The sequence below is a fragment of the Microtus ochrogaster genome, unplaced genomic scaffold (assembly GCF_000317375.1).
Source record: "Microtus ochrogaster isolate Prairie Vole_2 unplaced genomic scaffold, MicOch1.0 UNK77, whole genome shotgun sequence".
Taxonomy (NCBI): domain Eukaryota; kingdom Metazoa; phylum Chordata; class Mammalia; order Rodentia; family Cricetidae; genus Microtus; species Microtus ochrogaster.
Window position 1 is genome coordinate 877,200 of NW_004949175.1, and position 21,940 is coordinate 899,139.

Here is a 21,940-nt window from a genome sequence, read left to right on the forward strand (position 1 = left end):
CAAAACAAAAACAAAAAACAAAAAAAGAAAAAAACCAACCAAACAAACAAAAAAAACCCTACCATTTAAGGGAAACACTTTCCTTTTAAACCATTTTTTCTAGAAAGAGTAGAGACTCCTGAAACCACAAATAGAGCTTCTAACGTGAACATAAAACGCAGTATGTGGGCAAACCTGGGCCACAGCTTGCAAGGGGGTGATGAGACTGCTGTGCTGGATCTGGATGTCAGGAAGGTCGCCGTGACGATAGCTTCTGTACAGAACAACCTGGGCATCCTGCTTCGTTTTTAACTCACTCTTGATATCCTACAATCACCAGAAGCAAAGAGTGAAAACAGATTTCATGTAAGAAAACCAAGTACGCCAAGCGTGGTAGTGCATGCTTAGGAGGTAAAAGGATAGGGAGGTTCAAAGTCACCCTTGGTTGAGGCCAGTCTGGGCTAGCCGGCTTCAAAACCAACCAACCAAACCAAAAATCTAACCAATCAAACAAACAAACCAATCAACCAAATAAACAAAAACTCAGACAAACAAAAGAAGATCAAGCAGGTATGCAAAATCAAATTGCCAGAACACATCTTTGGTATAAAAGTAATAATTTAATCATACTATAGTTTGGTCAGTATGAAAAATTTGGTTTAACTGAAAAATTTGAATCTGAATATGCACAAAAGTATACATCTGAGCTAGGCTCCTTTCTTTTTTTTTTTTTTTTGGATTTTTCGAGACAGGGTTTCTCTGTGGTTTTGGAGCCTGTCCTGGAACTAGCTCTTGTAGACCAGGCTGGTCTCGAACTCACAGAGATCCGCCTGCCTCTGCCTCCCAAGTGCTGGGATTAAAGGCGTGCGCCACCACCGCCCGGCTTGCTAGGCTCCTTTCTAACCCTCAAACAGGAAGCCTCGTCTGAAGGTCCACAGCGATGGACTCACTCACATGTATACTCCTCCGTCCCTGCACGCCTCTCAGTGTGCCTTCAACTTTTCCCTCATCAGCGGTTCTAATCTCAGGGGTCTCTCCAGAGACGCTTTCCATAGATGTGTTCATAGCTTGGTTCTGATGGAGTACTTAACAATCTCTACTTGTCTTTTTGTGTGTCATGTACTGGACCTAGCTCCATTAACAAATCATCACTTCATGGCTGCCACTCACTATAATTTCTGAGTATCATGCTTCAGAAACATTTACTCAATGAATGCAAATACAAATGCATGGACTTCTAATGTCTAATGACTGGCTGGCAGCTTCACCACTGAGTATCTGTTTCACAGACATCAGGTTGATCTACACTTCAATGTTCTGCCATATCTGACTAACTTCTTGATAGTAGACAGGGGCCTTAAACCTGTCATCCTGGCTTACTTCTTGCATTCTTTACTCAACAGTTCTGATTTCTCATGCTTCTGATGACAAGATACTGCCTTTCCTTCGGGCAGGTATCAGGCTTTATCAGACCTATTTTTCCGAGGAAGCAATGGAGCCAGAGAAGGTGCTGAAAATACCCCATTTTCAACTGCAGTCTTCAAACAAGCAAGCAAACAAACAATAATTCTATTACAGAGACAAGGAGAAAATGAAAAGAAAACCTCAACAACTGCTTATTTCATCTCCATTAAAAATGCAGAGGAGGGGGCTGAAGAGATGGCTCAGAGGTTAAGAGCACTGGTTGCTCTTCAGGAGGTCCTGAGTTCAATTCCCAGCAACCATATGGTGGCTCACACCAATCTGTACTGAGATTTGGCGCCCTCCTCTGGCGTGAGGGCATACATCGAAGCAGAATGTTGTATACATAATAAATAAATATAGATAAATAAATAAATATGCAGAGGAACCATCCAAACACTACCTACTTATATCTGGAAGTCAAGTGGCTAAGGGATTACAATGAATTATAATAACAATAGGAGTCTTTTAATCACAATCTATGTTAACTGTTGGTAATTTGGTTATTGCTGCTTTCTAAGTAAAACTTAAGCTATAAACTAAACACGTTTGTTCATTATTTCTGCATATTACAAATTAAATCACTGGGCATGATGGCACATGTACTTATGAGGCAAAGACAGGTGGACCCCTTGGGGTTCCAGGCTAGTCTGGTCTATATAATGAGACCTCATGCCCCTCCCCGCCAAAATACTCATGTTCTTCTTGTGTCTCCATGGAAGCTTTTGGGTTGTCTGGTAGCCCTAACAGCCATGTAGTATTTTCCAGGCCCCATGGCCTCTCACTCCCACTACATTTTCAGGTCCTGAGTTACAGTGGTTGTGCATCTGTCCCTGAAGAACAGAATTAGCTAGAGCTGTAAGAGCAATGACCCAGCACTCGCATTTCTACCCATAAACAAAGCCAGTCTGCACAGAGAAGGTAAAGCTAAGTAGTGGTGAGCAGAGAGGAGTCAGTTAGTCTTATCGGTCCTGGGAACCTTGCAGACAAGGATTTAGGAAGGTGCCATTTCTTAGCAGATGTCATGAATATCCTTTATGCCTAGTAATGTCAGAAGGGACTTGTGCAGTGCTACTCCTGTAATTATGAAGACCAATGGATGACAGGATTTATTTCCTTATTTAGTTCTCTGAGATGCAAAATAGGCACTGAATTCAAGAAGATACAAACCTTCTCTAGTTTTTGTTTCATGAGACCCTTTTTGGCATAGAGCAAACTGAGGTTTTCTTGGTCCTTTAAAAATCTTCTGCGTAACCTCAGAATTTCTGCTCGATTGTGAGGACCTGAAGAATATAAAGCAGGTTTATCTACTCATGGCCAATTAAACAACATGTACAATTGACTTCCACTCTTTCCCAGGATACCCCAAAGTGAAAGTGTGTGTTTATCTCTACTTTAAATTGTAATTTAGTAATCTGTTAAGGACACAAACCCATAAGGAACAGCAGACTAGGCAGACTAGCAATTCTGACCTATAAGGAACAAGAGTTGTACCTATTCCAGGAAATCCCAATTAAGTGGTGGACAAAGCCAAGGACACGGTGTGGCACAGTCCAAAGACTCGGGGTCTGCTGTGACCAGCACCTCCCGGGGGAAAACAAGGACAATCACAGGTCTGGTATGAAGTGTGAGGTGGAAAAGGACAGCCCAGAAAACAGTGCTGGGACAACTCGGAAACTTGGAGTTGCCTTTCTTCAGTAGTCGCTAAAGAGTCATCAATCAGGGTGGAATAATGAGGGCCACGAAAGGTAAGACTGAAAGAGAGGTTCTCCAGACAATGGCCAGGACTGAGGCTGGAAGACCTGGAAGAAACTTAAGACAAAATATGGCTGGCAAGATGACTCAGTTGGTAAAGGAGCGTGTTGCCAACCCTGATGATCTCAGTTTGATGCCCCCAAACACATGACAGAGAACAGACTTCTAAAGTTGTTCTTTTACCATGAATCATGGCACTGAGGGTAGGCACAAGCACATGCATACAGACACACACACACACACACACACACACACACACACACACACAAATGTAATAATGACATATATTTCAAAGAAGAAAAATATTTATTTTGGAACACAGTAAGAGTATAATTCATGGAAATTTGGTGATAAACATTCAAAGATCTAAGCATGTAAGCCAAAATAGTTATCAGCATTCAGGGAAAAAAATGATCATATACAAAACGACCCAATCACAAGTAGATTTTTTTTTTGTCAAAGTAAGAGGAAAAATCAAGCACCGAGGAGACAGATGCTAAGACATAATTACACAGAGGATGAGACCTCCGGCCATGACAAGGTATGAATGCGCCATAAGGAGGGTAAGGACAACAGAAAACCTCAAACGTCAGTCATGTGAAACCAGAAAAAACCAGAAAAAACAATGAAGAATGATATCGGGAAAAGCAGCACTATAAAATCACTGCCTGGGCTGCAGACAGCTACTCTTCCAGAGGACCTGAGTACAGTTCCCAGCATCCATGAGAATGCATGAGAACCTGTAACTCTAGCTGCAAGAGATCCAACACCCCTTCTGGCCTCTGAAGGCACCTGCACACACATGGCATTGACTTACACCGATACACACATATACAAAAATAAAAATAATAAAAATAAATCTTAAGAAAATAAAACCACTGCTCAGAGTTACTGAACACTAACAGGGTTATTTATAGGGGGCTGCCTCTGGGATTTGGCTTTGTAGATAGGAAAACTGGCTTTTTTCTTCTACTTAGCTTTTGAGAAGTGTCTGACTCTTTAGTTTCTGTGCATATACAACTGATCTCAATAATCAAGACAAATAAAAATATAAACAACAGGAGAGAGTGTAGCTCAAAGTGGTTGATTAGCACGTGTGAGACTCCAGGCTTTATTCAACAGCATCACAAAAAAATAAAATAGCCGGGCGGTGGTGGCGCACGCCTTTAATCCCAGCACTCGGGAGGCAGAGGCAGGTGGATCTCTGTGAGTTTGAGACCAGCCTGGTCTACAGAGCTAGTTCCAGGACAGGCTCCAAAACCACAGAGAAACCCTGTCTCGAAAAACCAAAAAAAAAAATAAATAATAATAAAAAAAAATAAAATAAAATAAGGTGTAAAAGTCAGGGCTGGGGATCCAGCAGAGATAGACCATGTAGTCAAGGTGTTAGGTTCTAACCTAATACTGAAAAAAGTCTTAAGAGAATTATTATTTGTGAAGTAACACTTAAACTAAGGACTACTTCTATTTTTTAAACTACATTTCTTTTTAATGATGACAAAGTGCTAATTCATCATACTTTACGAACTGCTCTCATAGTATGTGAATATTTTAAAACTATAAAAATATAAGGGCAGATTCAAATATATTTAACATATTAGCTTTTATTTTACTTTAGATCTATGACCTAAGCTTTTCCAAATCCATACATAAAATTCACAAAAAAAAAATGTTTCCAATTAAGTTTTACCTCTTTCCTTAATGTCTGCGCAGACCACAGATTTCACCTACACCACACATACTCATTTTAAATCTAGAAATGTAGTCAGGAAATCCTGCAGATCAGTGAGTCATGGACAACTGCTACTACCTTCAGGAACTGTCCTCTTAAGTCTCAGCTTAAGGTCCATTCAATAAGGAGACCAAATAGTCCAGAAGTGCCCTAACGCGGACCTGTCTTTAGTAGTTTGTCAGAGAAAGTAGCAGGAAAGTGGCAGGCATCTAAGCATCTTGGATGGGCATGTGAAGGTGCTGGAGGACAGTTAAGATCTTCCTTTTGGGTGACAGTCCAACCTTACAGCAAGACCAATGGCTCTGCATTCTTAGAAGGAAGAGTCCTGAGAAACAGCAAGTAAGGAGGAAGGAATGCAGAGAAAGTTTCTTGGCACACCCTAAAACTACAGGTTAGTAGCAAAAAAGATGGCGGCATCTTCTTTTAAAAAGGGAGATTTCGAGAACAGCATATGAGTCATAGATTTGAGACTGATGTCTATAAATGGTAGTTGGGAGTAAAACCTGGTGTTTTCATTTTATACTTCTGACTCGTTTTGGCTGTGCTTACTTCTAACTTTAGTTCTATGATCTGAATGCATGCCCATTTCCCCAGGGTACTTACTGTTCTCAGAGTCTTGTAAAGAACTATCATCTCCCCAGCACTTCCAGGGCTGAGTCTGCAGGCCTACCAGACCTTCTGCCTGTTAGGTTCCCATGGGCTCTGAAAGCAGGCCCCCTCACCTACTCACCTTCAAACTTTAAGGCCCAAGTGATAGTGCTTCTTTCTCTGTCATTCTCCTCATACTATGTGGTACTCACATATGTCTCTTTAGGGGGACCAGAGTCCTGATGACTGCTTCTACTCCATCCATCAGGTGGTGGTTTCCTAAAGCGTACCCTGCTTCTTTCCTTTACAGGATCCTCCACAGCTCTCCACGTTCCCAGGACATCTATCCAGCTGGACTACACAGGACCCTCAGCGTGGATTCTGCCCTTCACAAGCCTTGCTGATCTAATTTTGAGTCTCTTCCACTCAACAAAAATATCACTTACCTTTCTATCTTCATCCTTCTTGTCATTTCTCTTCTTGCATCCTAAGCTTCCAGGCTCTTCTCAGATACCCTTCCTCTATCCAGTCTTTCCAAAGGCTTGCTCCACACTGTGTCTGGATTTAAACTCTTACCCCTGAGACTGGGCTTACTAATTGTACCCCAATTACTGCTTTACCTGCCCCTTATGTTCCAGAAAGTCACTAACTAATGGATCTGTCACGCACATAATATTTCTTAAAGAATACCAACATGGTAAGGGTCCAAACAATGATTAATGAGTTGAATTTTAATGATTTTCCTTGCAGCTTTCAAGGAAATGTGGACAGTCAGAAATAAGCTCTCTCTGCGTAAGCTTCTGCACGGTGTGTGTGTGTGTGTGATACATTTTAAAGATGTTCCAGCATTTTACTTACCACTTTTCACTTGGTTATCCACCTCATCACCGGGAAGGCCCAGTTTTTTCATCCCAAAGTCAGGTCCTACTGACTTCCAGTGTATTCTCTGTGACGTTTCACTCCTCTTGTGGGCAACCAACAAGGAGGAAGATGAGGATTCTGAAGGGAAGACTGTGTGATCCGCCAGTGGGTCAATGCTGCTCCCAGTCAGCCAATCAAATGAGCTCCTTTCCACTACAACACATAGGAGCAGAGCAGTGAGGATGCTACCATGCAGCACCTGTAGAAACCTGCTGGGCACCCCTGCAGTGCCAGACCTCTGCAATTACCTGTGACACCCACCGGGCTGAGGTCAAGCGTACTTGGGTATGACCCACAGCAGACCAGCCACCTGAGTCTCACGACCCTCCCGCAGCTGTAATCATCAGTTACAGCATTTTACATTTACAGTGCTTGTCAAAGAATTTAGAGTGATTGTTCACACTAGTTCTACTTTCAGAAACAACAGAATGTGAAACACTGAAATGTTTATACAAAATGATTAAGTGGGCTGGAGAGGTGGTTCAGTGGTTAAGAGTCCTTGCTGACCCTGCAGAGGAGCTGGGTTCAGTTCTCCGTACCCACATGGGAGTTTACAACTGACTGTAACTCCAGTGTCAGGAGATCTAGCCCAACTCTAGCCTCTGCTTGTACTAGGTACTGTACGCACTACATGCATACATGGAGGCAAAGCACTCAAACACAAAAATAAAAATAAATCTTTTAAAAAGGATTAAGCTATTTTACTCTGTGATTTATATTTTACATATCAAAGCAAAGAATTAATCCACTAGAAAAGAATAGTTCAATAAATTACTGACATCAGTAAATGAATCTGGTTTATTGCCACTCTGCTCTTAAGATGCCTTAGATACAATGCATATTTGTCAAACCAAACCAAAATAAGCGTGTCTAGCTACAATCAGATTATTATTCTTTTCTAAAATAATGTCTTTCTCTCCCTTAAAAACTGTGGAAGAAGTATACAGAAACACCCCATCAGCCATTTTTAAACATATGATTCACTAGCAGTACGTCCGTTCCCATGACCGCCATCCAGAACCTCTCCTTGGACAGCAGTGAGACGCCGTAACTACTTCAGTCCTTCTCCATGGCCTCCACCGGGCCCCAACAACGGCCCCTTCCTCTAGGCAGAGCTGACTACTCTAAAAACCTCTCTCCTTTTTCCCTCTGACTGGCACATCTTCCTTATGGCCTTTGTGACTTTATCTTATTCCTTCATTTCTCTCACAGAAAGTTTCTGTTCTTACAACAGGGTGTCTGGTGACTTGTTACCTGTAGTTTGTGTCGGGGTGAAATCATAGTGCTGTTGGGTGGCCCGCACTTGCCCAGGCTTCTGCCTTCGGTCTGAGAGGGACCCTTCCTGGGTTTGGGCATGGAGAGTACTTGGAGAAGCCTGGGTCTCAATAAACATTGGAGTGAGAACAGTACTTCGAAAACGCCAGTCAGGTTCTATAGTATATTCCTAGAAAGAGAAATTAAAGACAATGTTTCTTTCACAGTGACACTGAAATGTTTACCTGGCATGAGTGAGACTCTCAGGTCAATTCCCACAAAAACAAACGATAAAATTCATCAGTACCATTAGCAGATACGTACTGTCACTTCGAGAAGCAACTGAGGAAGAACCCTCCTTTCTTTTTTGGTTTTTGAAAACGGGGTTTCTCTGTGTAGCCTTGGCTGTCCTGAAACTCCTTCTGTAAACTAGGCTGGCCTCGAACTCACAGAGACCTACCCGCCTCTCAAGTGCTGGAATTCAAAGTGTGCACTACCACCACCCGGTTCCTTCTTTCATTTTTGGGATAGGTAGAATACTTTGACTTTGACCTCTAGATATAACCAAGAATAACCTTCAACTTCTGCCCCCCTGCCTCTAGCTCCCATGTATATGCACCACGGTACCTAGTTCATATGCTGCTGTGAACTGAATCTAAGGCTTCCTACATGCTAGGCGAACACTCTACCAACAGTTACATCTACAATCTACAGTCCCTAGAAAATCTTTGCGTCACCTTTATCATTATTATTATTATTATTGGTTTTTCAAGACAGGGTTTCTCTGTGTAGCCCTGTCTTGGAACTAACTCTGTAGACAAGGCTGAACTGAACTTACAGAAATCTGCCTTCCAATTGCTGGGATTAAAGGCGTGTACTGCCATACCTGGCCAGAAGAACTTTTTTTTTTAAAGCCAGGTGTTGAGGCATACATTTATTATATAGACACTGTTTTGTCTGCATGTCTGCCTGCAGGCCAGAAGAGGGCACCAGATCTCATTACAGATGGTTGTGAGCCATCATGTGGCTACTGGGAATTGAACCCATGTCCTCTGGAAGAACAGCTCTTAACCGCTGAGCTTGAGCTATATCTCTCCAGTCCCCAGAAGATCCCTTTTCTAAACAAACACTTACTTAAAAAGTGGAAAAAATAATCACAATAGAGAGAAGCCATTCTTCTACCCCTATATTCTACATTAGAGGGCTGATGCCATACTTAGCAATGCCAACGGTGCCACAACACAACTATCACTAGTCTTGCCACTCAGCTCACCCATGTGCCAAAGAACTACTTATATTTTACCTTCAGGCTATGTGCATCAGCTAGAAATGAAATACAAATGAAGTTTGTTATTTATGCCTGGCATCTCACTATGACTCATCATCAAAGACCCTTCATTTTTCTTTTTAATTTTCTTTCTACAGCAGAAAGAGACTGTTACAAATGGTCAAGAATGAAGACAACTAACCATAAGATGCCCAATCCCAACTGACACAACTATAAGGCAACCTGTACCTAACTCTCAGGAAACACGGAAGAAGAAGGGCTGGAAAGACCAAGATCTCTGCTTCAGGATTGTGTCTTCTCAATATGATGGGGGCTGCACCCATGGGATCTCATCAATATGATTGCCCAAAGGTAGAGAAGCCCTGAACAATGATAATACTAGGTGACATGCCTATGTGGATGGGGGCAATCTCCTAAGACCCTACCTTTAGGTGAAAAGCTACAGAGAATAACTGCTGAATAAGGGAGAAACAGTCGTCTCCAAGGAAGAGGCCCCTAGTTAGTTATCCAATACCAAATGGTCGGCCCTAAAGACATATGCATACAAACAACATTAAATGGACTCAGTAGGTTATATTTATATATTTTCACATGTGAATGTGTGTGTATAATAATAACAGCTAAAGAAAGAGGCCATGAATTAAAGAGGGAGTGCGGGTTGGGGAGTATGGATGGGACCTGTGAGAAGGGAGGAGAGAGAAGAGGTTAAATGATGTAAATACTATAAAATTCTAAGAATGAAAGAATGAATGAATAAATAAATAAATAGGTACCATCGGACATGCAAATATCTCAAAATCCAAAAATAACACAAAATCAAACCACTTGTAGTCCCAACAATTTCAGATAAGGGGTATTTAATTAGCACTAAGGAACACACCAGGCCATACCCATTAATAAGCTACCACAAGAAGCTGTGAACTTGATCTATGGCCACAGCTAAGCAGGGTTATGCTTCGTTAGTATTTGGATCAGGTGATGCTTCAACCCTATCTCTCCCAGGTAGGTGGGAGGTCCAAGTGGAATCTGAGAGGATAAACGGTGTATGACATCAGGGGAAAGGAAGCACATGCTAGTACCTTAGAAAGGAGTATGTGCACATTTCAAAGTATTAACGATGTTAGTTTAACCATATTAGAAGACATTCATTAACAACAGGGGAAACATGCAATAGTCACCATGACAAGCACTTCACCTGAAATTCACACTCGGACAGAGGATGCTCAAAGATTGGGTTTAGATAATCTGGGCTTATCCTGGTCATTTCAAGCAGAAAATTTGTTGCTAAACTTAAGAAGTGAACTTCTATTTTTGGAGAATATAAAGAATTTAATGCCAACAATCGGTCCAATGTATTGGATGGTAATCTGGTTTCATGGCTCCAGAAATTCCGAATAATTAATCTGAAAAGTAAAGAGAAACACAGGCTTAGATACCAGCAAAGGGAAGGATGCAATGCTCACAGTATCACGTGGGAACTCCCAGCTCTTCATTCACGCAACTCTCAGATGAAAGGGAAGACAATCACAATATAGTCAGAGGTTCTGAAGGACAAATGTCTCCAACAACTGCACATCTGACACACTGGATGACTGTCTATCCCTTGGAGAGTTACAGCAATGAGCATATAGCACTAACAATTTTGGAACACAAAAGCATTTTAACAAACAGTAGTAGTTGTGGCTCACTTGGGGGTGGAGCCCTTGCCTATCACACAAGTCTCAGGTGGATGCCCAGGATCAAAAGTGAATTTCATATAATCCTTTACTGCTTTGTTAAAACAATTCTCTGCAAAAAATTATTGTCACAATGTATTCAAAACTTAAAATCAAGTTAGGACCGGGAACAAGGGTCAGTTATTACACTGCTAGCCTGATACATATAAGGCTCTCATTTCAATCCTTAGTATTGTCCCAAGAGAAAAACTAAACAAAACATGTTGGACTTTTCAACAGACAACTACGGATGAAACTTAAATATAAACTGTTAAAAGTTCAGTGCATTTAAAATTGAAGCCAATGAAAAGTAAGTAATATGTCAGATCATAGTAACAACTGTCCTTGTTCTGTGGTTGGCATTTGATAAGATGTTCACACAGCTGAGTTAGGGCACTTCAGAGAACAACTGTTATTGTTTGTATCTCCACATAGAATAAACATATGGTGTCTTCCTAATGCTAAGGTGCCCAACACTTCATTTAGCCTTGATATTACCATGATTTTTTTAACTCTACGTGCAAAATAGAAAACAGAACAGTTGTCATTACAGTCTGCTTCAACTTAAAAAAAATCTTTAACCAGCTCACTGCATAAGCACATTGCCCTAACCATCTTTTCGCAAGTTTTGTTTTCAAATAACCTGTCAGAATTTCAAAATCTTATTCTTCATGTGATTTAAAACACATTTTTCTAAGGATTAGAAAATGCAAGAAGCAGAGAGAACGAAGGCATCAGAGTAAACACTTTAAGCTAGTCTATAACGTAATAACCGAATCCTCATCTAATTTATTCCAGAAGAAGCACACACTGGAGTCCAACGTTCTCATCAACCAGTCCTTGAATCAGCACATCCTTGGCCAGGTGAAAAATTTCCTTGGAGTCTTGATCCATTTGACTTTCTGGATCTCTGTTTGGGAAAATAACGAAATATCAGTATTCTGCTCTGCTCCAATCACATAGTCTGAATTAAAGCAAAGGTGGGTTTCCATGAGACCGATACCCAAGGCAATTCAGTAGAACTGCAAAAGGTGAGAGATCAGGTCAGACCTTTGTACGCTGAGTCCTGCCTGTCACCTCTGCAGGTACCTGAGGGATATGTCTCTTAAAAGGTGGTGGCGGCGTATGCCTTTAATCCCAGCACTCAGGAGGCAGAGACACTCATATACAAAAAAAACAAAAAAAAAAAACAAAAAAAAAAACATCCAAAAAACTTGATTTAATCTGTGTGCATTCACGTATGTGCACATGCATGCAATGCCTGAAGAGACTAGACAATAACAGTAGCTATCTTAGAGCTAGAGTTACAGGCAGTTGTGGGAGCTACCTGTCATGGGTAATGAGAATTAAAGTCTGGAAAAGCAGCAAGGCTCTTATCTCTCCAGCCCGACTTCTATATTTCTAACTCAATTGATAATTTCACTTTCTATTTCCTACATATTCATGAAAGAATAGCAAAAAAGGATCATTCGTCAGGTGGTGGTGGTGCATGCCTTTAATCTCTGCACTCAGGAGGCAGAGGCAGTTTTTTGTGAGTTTAAGACCACCCTGATCTATAGAATGAGTTCCAGGACAGGCTCAAAGCTACGCAGAGAAACCCAGTCTCAACAAACCAAAAACAAACAAACAAAAATGATAATTCAATATATTGAAATAAACTTGTTTCAGCTATTAGTCATATTGCTAAAAGTGTTTTCTTATATTCCAAATCACAAAAAGTACCCACACAAATCCTTCAAAAATAGTTAACAGAGGCCTGGGGAGACGGTTTGGTGGGTAAAGCAACTGCTGTGCAAGCATATGGAACTGAGTTCAAACCCCTAGCAAAGCTGGGGAAGTAGTGCACATCTGTGATCCGAGAGTCTCGCTAGCCTGCTCTACACAGTCATGTGTACAAAATACAGACAGTGTCTGAAACAAGTGGAAGGGGAGGACCAAAACCTGAGACTGTCCTCTGATTCCTGTGTGTGCAGAGGCACGTTTGTAATGCACACACATTCACACATATCATACATAGATTTTTTTATAAAAGTGATATAAAACAATGAAGGCTAACCTGTAATTGTCATGAATCCACATAAGAATATTATACATTTGCTCTCTACACGTTGGAGAAGGATGGGAAACAAATTCCACAACAGGATGCAGAAGTTCTCGAAGTTCTACTGGTTTTAATTTTGCCATCATCTTATAAACTATATCCAAACACACCTTTTGTCTTTCATCATCTCTATAAGAAAGATTTTTGATAACACATAAATTTAATGATATTTATTATCATACTTACAAAGTATGACAAGCAATATTTTCTTCTTTCCTAAAGTTTCAAAACTCCTTATAATTCATAGTAGTACATTTAAAGTCTATCAGTGAAAGCAGTAATTCAGACCCAGAGAGACAACTGCTCCATGTTCCTAGTAATTGGAGCCTAGCTTCAAAACTGGAGATTTATGTGTTTAATCTGTAGTGTCTACAGAAGTCAGGAAGCTAGAAAGGACCCATTAGACAGGAAAGGGGAAGAGGAGCTAAGTGGGGAGTAGACAGAAAAAACACTTGTGACATGCAAAGTAGATAAAACATGGGTAAGGATAAGGGAAAGAAGGAAAACGGGGATTGGGATGAGAGGATGGGCTGAAGAAAGTTTGGGGATATTACCCATAACAAAGGAGATACAGAGAGCCTTATAGAAACTTATTACTTTGCAAGCTAATTGCCAGGTGGTGGTGGTGCACACCTTTAATCCCAGCACTCGGGGACAATACTGATGACACAAGCTATGGGTTATTAAATGAAAATCCAAAAGTCAGGCATAGGCTACCTCTCTATGTGTTATGGTCAAGAAAGAGCCAGAGAACCTCAGAATAATGCAGGTTGTTGCTATTATACTTAGTTGACCATTAGAACTAGATGATAAGACCCTACTGCTGAAGCATCATACAGTGTGATTGCAGGACATAGAGAAATAAAAACTGGAACTGACTTGAAAACTTCCTCCCTGCTGGCTAGCTTTCATAGTTCTGGAAGGTGCTATGTTACCCAGGCCACTGAAGAAGAAAAGTCATCCCTGGTTCTACCTAGTAGTAGACCCCACACGCAAGATGTGCCCACTGGTACAACAGTGGTAATGAATGCTACGGGGGTTACCAACGGCTTTCGGATTAGTCTGAGGCTTGATCCATAAAAAGAAATTCAAGCCTGTACTATAAACCTTGTAGAAAGCTCATGGCTAGGGAGGTCATAGGCCCTAGAGGGTAAAACTTACTACTGTTGTTTTGCTAAATAATACACACCCTTCTAAGTATTTATGTTTGTACCCATAGATTAGTGATGCCCTCAACCTTGGCCAGAAAAGTTTCTTTTTATAAGTGCATAATGGTCACAAATGGACAAGGTGCTGAGAAGTGACTATTGATTGTTCAGTCCTAATAAGATAGCTATTTAAGCCACCCAGCCCCAGAAGTCTCAGGGAACATCACTGATCCAGAGTAGAAAGAATGGTAAGAACCTAAGAATACTGTGAAGTGCTGTCTTCAGGACACAAGCTGGCCACTGCACACATGTACTCACTGAAGCATCTGCCCAGGACTGAACCTTTTAACATTCTACCACCAGCATGTGATGGGAGCTCATGACAGTCCACTCCTAGCTGAGAAGCTATTGGTAGTTTATAGTTGCTGGGGGACGGTGAGTTGTTTTTCTTCAGCGGTGTAGCCACTAGTATGTTGCCCGTGATCCAGTAAATAACTCTACATTTATGAAGGTACAAGTTAAACTCAATGGACTAGAGAGAGAAAGTGTGGGGGAGAGGTATAAAAGTCAGAGCAGGGAAAGGTGTTAGGAAGAAGGGTTCTATTGGCAGTGAGAAGGGAACAGCAGAGAACTGGGAATGATTCTTATCAAAAGGCATGACAAGTATAAAATTGTATGTGTAAAATTGTCAAAGAATAAATAAAAAATTATTTTAAAATGGAATCATAAAAGACTACTATTTACAATGGAACACCCCGCCCCCTGCCAAAATAGCCAATCAGGAAGAAACTGGTGAGTTCCAGGTGCATACACCTAAGGAAGACGAAAATGTAGAAATTTGAAAATATGAAGTGACTAATAACGAATGGCAAGCTTGAAGCAATAATTCAAAACAACACACACACACACCATACCTCCCCCCACACAATCCAGGGTCAAATAACTTTATGGCTAAAGCCTACTGAATCTTCTAGTATATTTGATAGTAATGTCAATTTCTTAATTTTAACAATCATGTAAAAGAAGAGATGAAAGGATATATGGGAATTTTAAATGGTATCTTTTAACTTTTTTGCAACTATAAGATTATTATTTCAAAATAAAGTTCATTTAAAGAGACAAATGGTGGCAGACAAAATAAGCTAAAAATATGAAGGATTCAGTTCAAAAGCAATTTCAGGTGCTACCTAGTACATCAGACAGTAATGTAAGTGTGCCCTAAGTCCTAAATAAGCAAGTGTCTTTCCTTATCTGAGGGTCTCATATTCCTTAACGAAGTCAGCTTTGAGTACGTACTGGAAGAGAGCAGAACATAAGGACATTTAATCTTTGTTATCAGAACATTACACACTTACCAGTACCTTATCACTGTGAAAGTACATACACACAGATCACGAATGTAAGAGGACAGAAATAAGGGACCAACTGTTTTATTTTAAAATTACTGTCTACTCTATGGCATCTTTGAAGAGAAGTGAACGATTTTAGCATAAGAAGGCTCTTGCCCATAAAATAGGTATAGGACGGAAATGTCATGTGCAAATCTCAAGTGAGCCTGAGGCACTACAGTACAGCAGTGCTCTTCATTTGTGGAAGACATATGCAAGGGTGGGACTGGACATGGCTACCCAAGGCTCCAGAAACAGAGCGGCTGTGGTAGGCTCACATATCACTCCTATACTTTCATCTCTTTTACAAATATGCTTCTCTTGAACAGCCACCCACAAGTGGTTCCTAGTTTAAGGAGATACATGGGCAATCGGACATTTTGTGACCAGGCTATCCTCTGGGCAGTGAGGCCTCATGTTACCTTACCTATGTTTCATGACTTGGAAAAAGTCCTTACTCTTTAGCTGTAAGTACAAGCCGGTAGTCATCTCTGCACGATAAAGCACAACCTCCAGGCAAAGTGTCTTCATCACTCCGTGAAATTTTGGCAGTAGAAAGAACACAGCATTCAAGAAACTGGTAAGTAAGAGGATTCATGAGAAGATGGCCCCGACACTCTCCCTCAGCCCCTACTCATTGGTTCACCTCCTGCATTGTCCCTACCTGTCAGCAAGAGGAGGGAAGCCCTTCACTATTTTGTTTAAGCACACAATAAATTTGTCTTCCATAGTATTTTGATGTTGCTTTAGTTGTTTGACAACCAGTTCATATATTGACTCTGCTATCACCTGAAAAATAAAGTTTCTTTTCAAACACACCAAAGTGGAACATTATGTTAAGCGCTGAAATCTAAATGTATTTTAATTATTTAAGTCAACCCAAGAAGATGTCCAATATTCTGATCTTCACCAAGGTTCACACTCAAGTGATGAAACTGAGTGCAAGGAAGAGCCGCTGGTTTGCATTACCACTGGACAGCCACAGGGTTCCCACGCCTTGACTGCAGTGAGTGAGCAAGGCCACAGCTTGGGCACTGTGTTTCCTTCTGACATAGAAAGTAAGTCTTCTGAGAGGATACAAGTAGTTTTAGTTTAATGTTTATCAAATACAGTGCAATACACATTTTTTTAGGTACCTTGGTCAAATAAACCTATTGAGTTCTAGCAACTCTCGTTCAACAGACCCTTCCATGGTCTTTCTGCATGTATCACTCTCTCTCTTTATCATTCATTACTACTTTTAAATATTCATTTGTAAACTGTTGGTTTTCTGTCCCAAATTCTAGCTCTCTCATAGCAGAGATGTGGCCGACCTGTTTCCTGCTGAGTCTCTAGGGTACAGAATCAACTTGTAAGTCTCCAAAAGCAGATACTCAGTATGGATGATGTACTCATGGAAGACTTGTTGGTAGTCATGAAAATACTCATTTCAGTTGTGTCTCCCCACAAATATGGAAAATCCTTTAAATGGATAGTTTTTCAACACAAACTTACTGCTAACTGAGACTATTTAAAAGTTATGTGCAGAGGAAATACTTAACCATAAATTTCCATGATTTTAAATGTCATGTAGACTATTTTAATTATTTCACTGCTAACAGATACATACATACAGTGTATGTTAGGGCTGAGACTACAGATCAACATGGAGTGCTGCCTGTAAAATGTAATATTACTTATATTAAATTAAATTCACTAAAAGTATTTAATCTGGTGACAGGATAAAATGTTCAGTTTAGAAAGTAAAGAAAGAACAGGACATATCAGGCAAACAGAATACAGGACAGGTACACTTTGGGTAAGAGAGAACATAGAGGTGCTGAGAGCTTGGTGGAGAACAGGAGCCACTCTACTTAGGTTTCAATTTATTTTTCAGATTCTAACAGTAAATTTATACTAAATTTAGTTCAGAAAATAATGCAAGACAAAGTATGTATTAGGCAGAAATCTGAGTAATGAGAAAATAAAGCTCGGACTCCACTGTGACTTGCTAATATGTGGTAAAGATAAAGAACATCACATATTCAAGCCTAAATTCAGGGACATCACAATCATGTCCTAACACTTTCTTAATTTTACAATGGACAGTGATGAATACTAAGACATGGCTTCCCAATGTGCAGGAAATAAGCAATGGATGTAGACCTAGCCCTCAACAAGTCACTTGCACCACTCCTTTCTAAGGCTCAGGGAACAGTAGGAAAGGGTTGTAGGAAGTATGTAAGAGCTGGAAGATAGGGTGAGAGGCTAGGAAACGCCATTCCCTAGACTCATAACTACTGTAATCATTACCTCGGATAAACGAAACTTACCTGCACTGGGCTAAGACTAGCCCTATTAACAACAGTCAAGGAAGAACTCCGGGCCCCACACTTTACCTCTGAACTTTACTACTGAACTACTGATAAGATTTTGGGAATGGAGAATCACTGTCATTAGTTGTGTACCTTCGACTAAGCCCAGCAGATAGATCTAAAGCAGAGATTGCACAAATGGTGCTGTCAGTGAGTCACAAACAAAATGACTAGACAAGAGCATGGGGCAATATCTGTGGGAAGGCTGGAGACAGGTAGTAAGAGTTGTGAGTATAAAAGGCACACATATGTGAACTTGTTAAAAAGTAAGGTAATAAAAGTTAAATAAAGAATGAAAAGGGGGTGTGTGGGCTGTCCAAAATAAAAACATGAAGCTCCATTTTCCTCAGGGATTGTTTTCTTGAAATAACTTTAATTTAAATTCAAATAATTTTATAGTCAGGGAAATGGGGAAGGGTCCAATTTGCTGTTTGGTCCCTTCCTGACTACTCCAGGCTGTTAGCATCATGAAGTCTGTCCTCGTCCATCCTGGCAGCACCCACGGCACCTCCACCCTATTTTTCCCTTCAGGAGAGGAAACTGGAGTGGAGATACAAATTTGGGACAGAGATTGTTTCCAATGCTATGAGGCTAGATGAGGTACTCAGGGCTGTATACAAAGAGACCACCAGAACAGAGAAAAGGAGCTAAGAAAATGCCAAGCGGCAAGAAAGAAGTGAGCCAAGAGGACAACCTGGGGGTAGCGGCTGCCTAGTTAGCCAACCTGAACACAGCAGTGAGAACTCCCCACTGCTTGCTGGCTTTCGTGCTGGAGGGAGGGCAGGGCTTCATGCACTCAGGCACGCCTCAGTCCCTACGCAGCAGCCCACAAGTGCTATGGAAACACAGGATGTGCACAGTGTCCGTCTGTCTCAAGGAGGACACGGGGTAATCAAAATCAGAAGCACACTGCAGCACTCACGTGTTTCTTCTCAGTAACATGTTGAAGAATCAGTCCTAGAACCTCTGCTGCAGCTGCATAAACCTCTTTATACTTCACAAAGGACATGTTATTGACCAAAGCTTCAAAATATCTATAATAAACACAGAAAACAAGCATAAAAACAATTTATTAGAATGCTTGACACAAAAATGAAACAATTCTCTTCCTGTTATATTCATAGGCAAATTGAGAAAATATAAATATAAAATATGATGCAATTTTCTTGAATATAGATTTAAATGTGCATGAATATAGATTTATGGGCTCTGTCATCATAACCATGAAAGTCTACTGTCAATCTCTGGTCACCAATGAGAGGATAGCCCTCTGCTAGACACCAGAGAAAGCCACAGGAGATAAAGAAGGGAGTATCTAAGACTAGGATTCCCTGTCAAGGACGCCTACCGACAACACAATGTTGAAAAAGAGAAGGGTGATGCTCTGTGCAGGTAGTGACACATTAACTCTTGGTCTTTACAGGCTCTTTGTGGTAATAAAGATGATAAAAAAAACAGGTGATAAAAACAGGGCTCCAAAAGCTCACATTTGAAAACCAGAGTTTTTTTTTAGTCTATGCTGAGCTACTGGCTGCCTTAGCTCTGAACCCACACTATAGCAACAGCAGCGATATATGAACCACCAATAGGAACCAACCAGAACTGAAATTGCCCTGTCTCCCCATAGAGGTGAGAGATCCAGGAGTGCAGGGCCAAACCTACAGAGCATCATAGAGACATCAACTTCAAAAACCTTAAAGAGCAGGGCAAGAAGCCAGCATTGTGGTGCACACCTTTAATCCCAGAACTTGGGAGACAGAGGCAGGTGGCTCTCTGAGTTTGATGAGAGCCTGGACTGCAGACCAAGTTCCAGAGCTATGTAGTGAGATCCTGACTTTAAAAAAAAATGGCCAATACCTTTTGTCCTGTTCTAAACTATATCTCTATAGCTTCTTTCAAGGCCATCCTACTTGAATATGTGACTGCCATCAGGACAGGGGAAATTGAGGCTAGAGCCCAGGAAGAGAGCTGCCAGTATAGGGGTTCCCCTTCAAAGTCAAAACAGTTCAAATCCTCTTATAGAGCCCACAGTACTTACAACAGTCAATGTTTAAAATGCCAGTTTCAAAAAGAAGAGGGCAGGGGAGATAGATCACTGGGTAATACAATTTATTGTGTAAACATGGGGACCTGAGCACCCCCACAAACATATCCCAGGAGCTGGCTGGCCATCCAACACAGATGAAAGGGAATAAAGCAGAAAGTACTAAAGAAAGCCAACTGATGCCTTTTGCTGGCCTCTGCATCTGCATTCATGGGTAGGAGCCCTCTCATACACGCAGGCATCCTCCACAAGCACAAAAGGAAAAAAAGTAAGAAAAAGAAAGTACTTAACAACTTCTGCTTAAAGCTATATACAGAAAATCAGATTAATTAAAGATTTTCTATTACACTTATTTATTACACAGTATATGTGTGGAGTTCATGGAATAGCTTGGGAGACTTGGTTCTCTCCTTCCATCAGCGCATCCCAGGGATCAAATGGAAACCATCAAGCTTGGTAGCGAGCACCTTTATCTTTGAGTCTCTGTGATTAATTAATTAATTAATTAAATTAATTTTTTTATAACCTACATTCCTCCTTCACTCCAGATATATTTCTTCTCCCAAATGGCTTATAAATCCAACCTTATAATTTTAGGTACAAGTATTTGTGTCTGGTTCTTAAAGGTATCAATACTATGTTTGAAAATTATATCCAAAGACTTTATAAAAGAACCAAGTAGAAAGCATGTACTTACTTGGTACTCGGTATGTCACACTTCGGGTCGTAGGGAGGCAAGTCATTAGCTATTACAATGCCCAATAATTGAATTCCTACAGAATTGTCTTTAGAATTAGGGTCCTTATGTGAAAAATTTTCAAATATTAATCTGTAACACAGCACAAGGGAGAAAACACATAATGAATGAGAAACAGGAAGATAGAGCAAATTTTCAGCTAAATAATACAAGGAACACTTGGCCCTTTCCTACTTCCAAGAGCCCTGCTTGTTGATACCCACTTGTTAGTTCTTGGCTATTCTGATTACTTGTCCCAACCCTGTCAGCTAATAGTAACTTTTTTTTTTTTTTGGATTTTCGAGACAGGGTTTCTCTGTGGCTTTGGAGCCTGTCCTGGAACTAGCTCTGTAGACCAGGCTGGTCTCGAACTCACAGAGATCCACCTGCCTCTGCCTCCCGAGTGCTGGGATTAAAAGCGTGCGCCACCATCGCCTGGCAATAGTAACTTTTTAAAAGTTTTAGTTCACCTCAGGCTAGGAAGGCTACAAGTCATCCAGCAAAGACTGTGAGGTACCCCTGGCTGGGGTGCTGCAGGGCAGAATACTTCAGTTGCCAAGTGAGGAGGCAAAGTGAGGAGAGGGCTGAAGAGCTGGGTGGGGAGCCACTGAGCACCCTGAAATGCTTCTGGTCTCAAACTTTGGGGATGTGGTTTTATCAGTAGCAAAATTTACTTCGTAAATGGACTTTATTTCAAATTATTACTAAAATTATTTTTGGTTTTGACCATCCTTTATAATTATATTCCTGTTAATTCACAAAATTATACTTCATTGTAGTTACCATTTAAAACTTGCTGCACTTTGACCTTTTTCTAAGAAATAGCGAATGTGTACCTGTAAGGGATGGAAAGACACGCCTTCCAGCATTCAACAACGGTTTTAATAATTTCAAGGTTGTGTCTGAACACGGCTCTTTTGGGATGGAAGACATGTTTCATTAGAAAATGAAGCAATCGATTTGCTAACACTTCATCTTTAGAGACCCCCTGAAAAACATTGAAATTTTGTAAGACAAATAATATTCTATTCTGGAAGAATATCTCACCCCACCCCCATTGCCGTTGTTGTTTTGAAACAGGTTTCCACATAGCACAGACTCGCTTCAAATAAATAAATATTTATTTGAACTAAATAGCCGATGCCACCCTTGAACTACTGAACCTCCTACCAGTACCTCCGAAGTCGTGGAACTGTAAGCCTGCACCATCATGCCTGGCCTTGGAAGTAACCCAAATACCCAATTCTAAAAGAGACCTCACATTCTATTTAGGAACCTAGTTTCTGGTTAAACCCTATGTGGTTTTTCACTGCTGACCACAGACAATACCCTTTTTTGGGTAGGTAGGTGGGAGAAACTGGCTGCTCTGATGTGTGCACAGTCAATGCACTGTGCCCCCAGAGAGGAAGCTACAATCAGGGCTCGGGCCCTGGTTGGCCATGTTCTTCAAATTTTTTGTGCAGAGATTCACTCCCA

General features: G+C 40.8%; 1 protein-coding gene across 1 annotated transcript in view; it reads right to left on the reverse strand.

Moving 5' to 3' along the window:
- Positions 1-21,940, reverse strand: part of Prkdc (protein kinase, DNA-activated, catalytic subunit) — a 174,764-nt gene that overhangs the window by 59,268 nt on the left and 93,556 nt on the right. The window contains exons 49-60 of the mRNA XM_013354879.2: positions 21,301-21,452; positions 20,426-20,557; positions 18,607-18,718; positions 15,995-16,119; positions 15,758-15,907; positions 12,750-12,923; positions 11,505-11,603; positions 10,174-10,381; positions 7,691-7,880; positions 6,374-6,589; positions 2,611-2,723; positions 175-306 (exon numbers count right to left, since the gene is read on the reverse strand). Of these exons, the coding sequence (XP_013210333.1) occupies positions 175-306; positions 2,611-2,723; positions 6,374-6,589; positions 7,691-7,880; positions 10,174-10,381; positions 11,505-11,603; positions 12,750-12,923; positions 15,758-15,907; positions 15,995-16,119; positions 18,607-18,718; positions 20,426-20,557; positions 21,301-21,452 (1,803 nt within the window). The remainder of the gene's footprint in view (positions 1-174; positions 307-2,610; positions 2,724-6,373; positions 6,590-7,690; positions 7,881-10,173; positions 10,382-11,504; positions 11,604-12,749; positions 12,924-15,757; positions 15,908-15,994; positions 16,120-18,606; positions 18,719-20,425; positions 20,558-21,300; positions 21,453-21,940) is intronic.